The sequence below is a fragment of the Cibotium barometz genome, chromosome 11 (genome assembly GCF_041138505.1).
Source record: "Cibotium barometz isolate CiBa-2024 chromosome 11, ASM4113850v1, whole genome shotgun sequence".
Classification (NCBI taxonomy): domain Eukaryota; kingdom Viridiplantae; phylum Streptophyta; class Polypodiopsida; order Cyatheales; family Cibotiaceae; genus Cibotium; species Cibotium barometz.
Genome location: NC_141056.1, coordinates 48,605,567 through 48,614,857, shown reverse-complemented (window position 1 = coordinate 48,614,857; position 9,291 = coordinate 48,605,567). Strand labels below are relative to the sequence as shown.

General features: G+C 41.0%; 1 protein-coding gene across 2 annotated transcripts in view; it reads left to right on the top strand.

Moving 5' to 3' along the window:
- Nucleotides 1-8,039: 8,039 nt before the first annotated feature.
- The window catches only part of LOC147634270 (uncharacterized), a 37,733-nt gene continuing 36,481 nt past the window's right edge, over nt 8,040-9,291 (top strand). Inside the window, exon 1 of one of the 2 annotated variants that reach the window (XM_086805398.1) lies at nt 8,040-8,165. In XM_086805398.1, the coding sequence (XP_086661524.1) occupies nt 8,151-8,165 (15 nt within the window). In that variant the 5' untranslated portion in view covers nt 8,040-8,150. The remainder of the gene's footprint in view (nt 8,166-9,291) is intronic. The other variant, XM_086805399.1, reaches the window with a different exon arrangement.

Here is a 9,291-nt window from a genome sequence, read left to right as displayed (position 1 = left end):
ACGGGGCGTAAGAAGATGAGCTCGAATGCCATGGGATGTGGGAAAAATTTACACATTTACTAGTACATCTTTACGAGCCGAGTTTACACTATGAATAAGGGCATCAACTATGACTACATACCTATGTGGGCATGGTATGGCCAGCCCCTTCTCCACATAGTTTATCAATCATCGCTATATGAGTTTACTCCCTAGCTTTTACTATCATACATCTTCTATCTTAGCAATTCCCAGATCAACATCAAAGCTCCCTTCACACAGGAGCACATGGGTGTGGGGATTTGTCATCTATTTTATCACTTTAGTAATACAGTATTTTCTTCTCTATCACTGTTATTATGCAATTTTAGTTTTAAATTTTTATGTCGTGAAAGATTACTTCTTGTGAGTATTATGTTGTATACACTATAGGTTATATCTTCTTACAAGTTTCTCAAAAGCGGAACATCCACATTTATTGCCGGGGAGAGATATGGTCCGATGTGTAATTTGCTACCACTGAAACCATTTAAGCATAGAGTGTCCATTACTAAGGCCTAGATAATAATAGCATCATGCTCATTGCAAGTGCTATGGGAACCATGATATAATTCATTGTTGGTACCAAGGAAACCCGTCTCACCACGTCTCACCACAAGCTATTATCCCAATACCAAAGTAACCACTAGCCTTATCACCCCTATACCTTCTCAATTGGTGCCTAATCCAATGCCCATTTATCAAAACCATGTACCAAGAGGTATGTACAGCCCTGCCACTAGTGTCATACCCACCTTTGATATTATCCCCAACCAGATCCTATAATCATACTAATATAATAGTAGTCAATATCTTTTCTAGTTGAGTATGAGAGTTTAGAACAAGAGAGCTGTTAATCATCATTGGACACCTCTCTAGTGTCAATGCCATTCATTGGCAACCATCCCTTCATTTGGCCGTTGGCATTAAAAATGCTTATATTGTATATTTTATGTGTGAGATCGTCGCTTGTCTATGAAAGGTGTGCCACGGGATTAACTATGAAGATTTCATGCTTAGATTAAATGTTTGCACAAGTCTAGGCAGCCTTGAATAGCCATGGACCTATATTTTAAGTATGGCCGACCAAGGTGTGAATGCTTGGGGCCAAGATAAGGGTCAATTTGTATTCTCACCATTGATTCTCTTATGCATAATCAATAGAGTGCTCTTCTTCTCCACTCTCTTGCTCTCTTGTGTCTTGCTCACCTATTTCAATTTGAGCTCGTGTGCTCATTGCATGTGTGTGAGAGAGTGAGAGCGAGATTGAGTGAGAGGAGGGTCAAGCTGCATTTGGAGTGCGGAGGTAGCGACGGAGTGGAGCACTTAGGTGCTCCTGCGGTGGCGCAACCTACGAGGATCCCAAGCACAAGTATTCATGAGGTGAGTGACACACCCTGCCCTTGCATTTATGAGCTAGGTCATGGAACATTGGCTTCTCGGTTGAGTTGTTTTATGCTCTCGAGTGTGGTTGAGCAAAGCCCCACAACAAGTGGTTATTTCCTATGTTTCCTACGTCTTTTCCATGGCACAAGGGCCTTCCATAAGTGGCGCCGCTGCTAAGGAATAGCCCCACCGCATAGCCACAATGCATCTTGAATGCTTGTGTGTAGTTCATTTTTGTGAAAATTTTGTTTTTGGTCAAGAAAGGAACATAAGAAAAATCTCAGAAATTTGTCTATTTTGCTGTATTATTTATGTTTCTTGTTGCATTTTGTTGTTATATTTGCAAATCTGTGTTTAGTTTTAGTCAATTTCTACAAAATTTCAATTTTGCATTGATTTTTTATATTTTTTGTTTTTTGCATTTTTCAATTTTGAAAATGAAAAACAGTAAATTGGACATGAAATTGAATTAATCTACGTAAACATACCTCAAAATCAGTTTTCAAGCATAGGGTTTATCTCAATTTTGACTCCTTACATGGAGAAATTGGGATTGAAACAAAAATTCAGGGAGCATTTGCAACACGTATTAAATTCTGCATTTAGCAAGTTTTTTTTGCATTTTTGCATTAGTGCAATTAATATAGATTAAGTTAGCTTAATCTCCCTATAATTTGGGCCATTGGGAGTTAGACTTGATTGGCTAGCTGCATTTAATGTGTATAGGCTTTTAGGCCACTAGCCAAAAAAGTCCAAAAGCTTGTCAATACCCATTTTCGGGTAAGTTTTGAGTGGCTAGACACATTTAATATATGTAAGCCTAAGGTAAAGATTTAGGGAATACTCTTAACGTAAACCATAAACGAGAAACTATACAGTAAAGACGTAAAAAGTGGGAAAAATAGTTAAAATAAAAAAGTTAAAAAAAGGAGAAAAGTAAAAGAGAAAAGGTAAGTTCCGAGGGCAAAAGAAAAAGAGTATAGAAATTTTTTTAAAAGTGCAGCATAAGTTTGCCTATTATAGGTTTTAGACTGTGTAGCTATTTTGGTGCACTTGATACAAAACTTAAAAATTTTCAATCTCCTAGTTAAGGGACCCACCTTTACTATAGGAAACCCTCTGGTTGGCCCGAAAAAAGTTCATGCACAACCCTTACCAAAGTGTTTAGAACTGTCTAAAACCCACTTTGGACAAGTTTCTCTAACACCCAAAAAAGTTAAAAAAATATAAATATAAGAAAAAAAATTAAAACCTCCTTTGCCCCTGACCAGCGTTGTCACATGCACTTACGGTCTAGACATGTATTAGAGGCCTATTTAGACAATAGTGCATCTATCAAGCTAGGTGTGTACCAACCTACGCTAGGCTTAGGACCTCACAATTGGAAGTTGGAACCCAGTTACAAGGACTTGCAATAGGGGCCAATGATACTTTATCTGATCTTGAATCAATGGAGAATCCCCAGTCCCAAGAAGTGAGAACCCTAAACAGGCCTCACCAGGTCGGCCAGCTACCAGTCTTTTTGATCTCGCATAGCTAGCTACCTTAAAGGTTCCGCCTCAAGTGCTACCCTCTGAACCAAATCTTACTACATACCGACCACATGATGGAGGAGTTGAGGTAAACTTCAAGGAGACACTTGGGGTGGTGTCACCATTACAAGCAAGGAGCATTCACATTGATATCCATGTCCATACAGCTCCTGTTGCACCTACTACAAATGTGACCATCAAACCAACCCTGCACAAGCGCTTATGCCTTATGATAGAACATTAGAAGAAGTGCAAGCAATAGAGGCACTAATCCAGGCTGCTAGAGCAAAGGAAGAAGAGACTTTACAAGTGACAAAGGAACGATTATTAGCCCAAATAGCTTAGTATGCCCAAAACGTGAATCGCAAGCCAGGAATGTAAAAGTACTGCCCGTACGATAACCTCACCACCACAAGCAATCACATTGCATCTACCTCAAGGAAAGAGCTAGGCTTGTAAACCTTGGATCAATGTCTTCTCACCGGAGTATGACGTATCAACAGAGACTCTTGTGGATTTCGATACAGGTCAAGCTTATGGTGTTAGCTGGGAAGGGATTGTCCAATCAATATATGGGGCCATAACAAAGAAGGAATGATTGTAGGGTATCTGTAATTACATATATAGGACCATTGAACATGAAAAGATCCAAAGACTTATGGCCCAAGTTAGGACATCTAAAGCAAGAATGCCCACAATGAACGAAATGGTAACACCTCCTGTGAGCTGAGTGGATCTTACTTTTGTAGTATCCCCTGTGGCTATACCATGGACCAACCCACATCTTCTAACCCACAAGGCCATGCAGGGACCCAAGAGCATACTAGCATGAGCTTCACCTTCTTAGATCCTAGAATTGTCCCCACCCAAGACACCACTAGTACACTGCCACCACACCACCAACTATGGCACCTATGACTGACGCATTATTACCTTTGAGCCACATGCCCACGGTTACCATGGTAGCCACCACCACTTCACACATGGACCCCCCTACACGCTTGGCATATCTAGTATTGCCATTCTTAGAGGGGTCACATCTCATTCTAGTGCACCCATGAAACACCCCTTCCCTAGAGTGAGTGTGCTACCAACTGTACTATGAGTGTGACTGCACTTAATGCCCACATGACTAAAGCACCTATTGGGGTGCCAGTAGGACACATGCCTTATGTAGCATATCTACCCCCACTAGGGTTTAGACCAATGCATCCTCATGCAGTGCCATGTGTTGCACTTCCACCTTCTCCTATCATTGCTCTTGTTATGCCAGTACCAGCTCTACCCATAGACCTAGTTACTTTTGCATAGGCCCTAGGAAGAGTGGTAGCGAATAGCATAGCGCTTGTGAGAGATGGTGGTAGACAAAGACATGGAAAGGCTTCCCAGGTAGCCAAGCTAACTCATAAATTCATTGGAGATGGTGATCCTTGGAGACATTTGGAGGTATTTTATCAAGTGAGTGAGGCATTGGGAGAATGAAATGAGATTTCCAAGACCAATGCCTTTAGTCTAACATTAGATGGTAAGGCTGGGAATTTATATAAAACTCTCAATGTCGAGGAACGCTTGAACTTAACCGCACTTAGGAGATTGTTCTTGGAGCAATTTGTACCTAAAGGAGTCTTATGGGGTGTAGCTTCACAACTACACAAAGCCGAGAGAGAAGAAGAGGAGTCAGTTAGAAATTTCATTAGCTATCTCAACCATTTGAACTCTCGTTGCCTTCTGCATGACGCTATTTAAATAATCAGGTCATTTGCTAACACTCTATTAAATGCATACATTACGTTTCTTTGCCCTGTGGGGTAAAGAAAGTGTTACTAGAAGAGGATCATGGCTCTAATCAAGAAGTTTTATATGGAAAAACTACAGAGATGGGGTAATTTGGGATAGGATGGTTAGAGTTTGAAGAGTCTAGTGTAAAGTTCAAAGGTAGGTGTCTTGGCTTGGATTGGAAAGCTAAGTTGCTGTCCCATGTCCCATGGTTAGAGTTTGAAGAGTCTAGTGTAAAGTTCAAAGGTAGGTGTCTTGGCTTGGATTGGAAAGCTAAGTTGCTGTCCCATGTCCCTCTAAAAATTATGAGTTCCCCCTTTTGTAAGTTTTTATATCTGAAAGAGGTGATGGGCTTGATGAAGTGGGATGGATGTACGAGGGACTCAGGAAACTCTTTGCTCAGTTTAGGCTTATGGTGGACTCACAAGTTCACCCCTCCCTTGGCTCAGCTTGATGCAAGAATAGCTAGAAAGTTGAATAACATAGGGTTGAGAAGGCTAGGAGATTGTCGAGATTGCTCTTAAGTTGGGTGGAAAGAGTTGGGACAGATAAAGGAGGAGTTTGGGCTACAACAAAGGGATCTTCATGTGGTAAGGCATGCCCTGGAGGAAAATTGAGGAGGACTAAGTCTCCACTACTTTTAATGAGGCTTGTTAGCTGAAGGCTTGGTCTTGGTGCAATGGGGTTAAGTTGGATAGGGTGACTACCAGGTTTTTGTATGAGGAGATGAGCAAGAGCTCAATGGGCTTGGTCTTGGTGCAATGGGGTTAAGTTGGATAGTGTGACTACCAGGTTTTTGTATGCGGAGATGAGCAAGAGTGAGGTAAATGTATTGTACTGCAACAAAATTTGGAGAGTAAGGTGGAGTCCTAATGCATGGATGAAGAGATGGAGATTGCTCTAGGAGTTAGATTTTCTTATGAAGGCTCAGACTTTTCTGTGGAGGGTTTGTATGTGGGCTCTTCCTATTGGATACAAACTATTACATATGAACTTTACATATGGAGCCTGTCCTAGATGTAAAATAGTAATTGGAGATGGTAGACATGCTTTCTGGGGTTGCCTTGCTATTAAGGGGATGTTGGGTAGGATTGATAAATGGGTACTATCTTGCATAGGGGTAAAAGGGACTTGGGGGAATTGGTTGTTGGGGAGATTGACTAAAGTTGAAGGGGCTATTAATTTAGTCTTTAGTATTAGATATTGTTGTCTCTGGGATATTTGGAACTTTAAGAATTGACTGTTGTTTTAAAAAAGGTCAAGACAAGGGCTGGATGTGGTAGATCTGATGTATAGATGTGTGCATCAATGTTGGTCTATATATTATGTAAATAAAATGAATAATAATTCTTTTGTTGAGGTAGTGCAGGCCTTAAAGGCGTTGAGGTGTTAGTACAAACTAGGGTAACCAAACAAATTCTGACATGTTGTAGGGTTACTTAGGGAAAGACCTAAAGATAAGTTGCCCAAAGTTTGGACCTAAAACTAGAAGATGGCATTTGAAGGAGAAGTAGCATGTCTATACATTTCTGGCTTTGATTGAGAACCCTATTGGCATGAGACATGATGTGAAGATATGGACTAAGGAAGCTGGTTGCAATACTCTTTTCTTGTGGCATGTATGCAATTGGGTTATCATATATCATGGGGACACTCATCTTTTATTTGGGAGGAGGAGAGGTGGGATCAAATTGTGAGAATATGTGAATGTGAAGTGGAAGCAAATAGAGATCACACAAGAGAGAGTAGATAGCCACAGAGAGATCCAACACTTGAGCTAGAGACTAAAATATGAAATGTATTGAATGAATGTTGAATGAAATATGAAGGCACAATGGCCATGCTTATATACATCTCATGTAGAGCAGTCGACAAGTAGCATTGAAGGACAAATATCCACGATTGATATAAAATAGGCTATAAAAATAGTGGAAAAATCCCTAAAAATATCAAATAAATATCTAGATAAAAAGGGGATAAAATGGAGCTAGAGATGACATGTCCAACACCTCCTCTCAGCTCAAGCACGGGGATTTGACTCCCATACGGGCAAGGAGTTGATCAATAGTATCTCAAGGAAGAGGTCTAGTGAAGAGATCAATAATGTTGTCATGAGAAGGATAATACTCCAGTGTAATGATGCCGTTGGCGATGCTCACAAACAAAGCGAAAGTGGACCTCAATATGTTTGGTCTTGCCATGGAAGGATGAAGTTTGAGCCAATGCCAAAGCACTTTGGCTGTCTGTAAGAAGATGAATCGGATAATTCGAGAGTACATTAAGATTGCTCAACATTTGGAATAACCATAACCATAACAGCTCACAATAGATATCTAGATAAGCACGACACTTAGAGAGATGAGAAGCACATGTATAGCTATTGCTCCCCAAAGAGACCAATTGCTTCTGAATGGTTATGAACTCCGTAATAGAATCCATGATGTTAATAGGATCGATGATCTTTAGGTTGGAGAGCTGATTCTCCAAGGCTATCTTTTGAGCAAAGTTCTCACGTTGATACGATCTTTGAATGGTATCCCACAATTGTTCTGTAGTTTCCTCATCATTGTCGTCAAATTGATGAGCAATAGAGGGGTTTATGTTGAAGAAGATAAAGGCATGAGCCCTTGCATCTTTGTCAGCCCCCCAGGCATCAATCTTAGCTTGAGGAGAAGTAGAATCGAGAGAGGCATTAGTACTAGAAACAATACCCCATAACATGATATTGAAGGAGAGTCTTCATCGGTAGTGCCCAATTAAGGTAATTAGTTCCATCTACGATGGATTTCTTCGAAAGTTGAGGAATGAATGAAGAGATGATAGTCGATGTAGAAGCCATGAAATCCTCCTCTTGAATTTACAGCGGAAAGGCTACAACAAGTAGGTACTCGGGGTGGCCCACTCCTCCCTAGATGCTAGGTGAGGTGAAGTAGGGACATAATACAAAATGAGGAGTGGGAGGCCTGGGAAAAAAAACACACTAGAGTGCTATTGTAGGCATAAACGCTGATTTGTGCGATAAAGCTGATCTGTGGAAGCATTGGAGCTTTGATACCATGTGAGAATATGTGAATGTGAAGCGGAAGCAAATAGAGATCACACAAGAGAGAGTAGACAACCACAAAGAGATCCAACAATTGAGCTAGAGACTTAAATATTGAATGTATTGAATGAACGTTGAATGAAATATGAAGGAACAATGGCCATGCTTATAGAGAGTAGTCTGCCAGTAGCATTTGAGGAAATGTCCACGATTGATATAAATACGTAAAAAAAAAAAGCTATGTCCAACACAAATTTGTAACTTGGTTATTAATAGTGATTGGAAGTGACAGTTGTAAAAAGAGCTTTTGTATATGGCTGTACATAAATATAACTATATTTATGTTCCAAAAAAAGAGAGTCATTATTTAATGCAGAGGCTTCTGTTTATCGAGAATGGAGAACTCGCTGGTGAGAAGTCTCTCTCTCTCTCTCTCTCTCTCTCTCTCTCTCGTATTTTCTTTTATTGCAGGAATTATCTCCCTTATAGATCCAGTTACTTTCTTAAGAAAATTACAGTGATGGCGATAAGTATCTTCAGAGCGTACACTTAATCAAATTTGCAAATGTAATTAGATGGTGTGCTTGTAGAGATATACTGTACCATGCATGGAAATACCAATGACAAACATGTGACAAGATATCACAGAATGCTGTCTATTTGGATTTGATGGTCTGATGTCTACTGGAGTCAAAGTTGACCTTTCCTGTTTTGTGAAGTGTGATGAGTGAGGGCCGAGATGATGTCCCACAGCTGCCCCAATGGACTGATTTTGGCCCAGCAGATTGGCACTTAGCCCACAGATTGACATAGCCACAGCCATTTGACTTCCCCATGCTATTTGATTGGGTTCGTAAGCCTGGCAGTGATTTGTTAACCTCGGTAATGGGCACCTGGAAAGGTCAAAGGACTGGATGATGATTGTCCACCCGTTTTGTCAACACTTTCATCCATGATTGGATCATAGTTCCAGTCCTCCATTTCTGCTTGCTAAAGTTGAAACTTCCATGAGCCTTGATGGATGCATAACACACTGTGCATGTCTGTTTGACACACCTCCACATGGTGAGGCGCCTAGCCGGGCAGTCCGAGGAGGACAAAGCAACCAGCTGGGCAGCCCATGGGGTCGTCCAGCAGCCTGGGACAGGTTGGGCAGCAGCATGAGGGCGTGATTGGCCATTTTGGACAGGTTGGTGTGGTTCAGGCAGAGTCTGGCAGCATAATGACCCACTTCTGAAATGAGAGCGAAATTATATGGAGTCGTGAATTCTACCGAATCCACATAGTGTGCCTTCATACTATCCAAAACGTTGCCTTGAATTTCTAACAAAGTGGACCCCTTCAATGTCTGAATGTTGGATTTCCGACTAAGAGCATCAACGACAGGGTTATTCTTGCCAGGGACATATTCAATCATACCCCCAAACTATTGCAAGATTTGACTCCACTATCCTATTGTCTACTGAAGTCAAGGTTGATCTTTCCTGTTTTGTGAAGTGTGATGAGTGAGGGCCTAGATGATGTCCCACAGCTGCC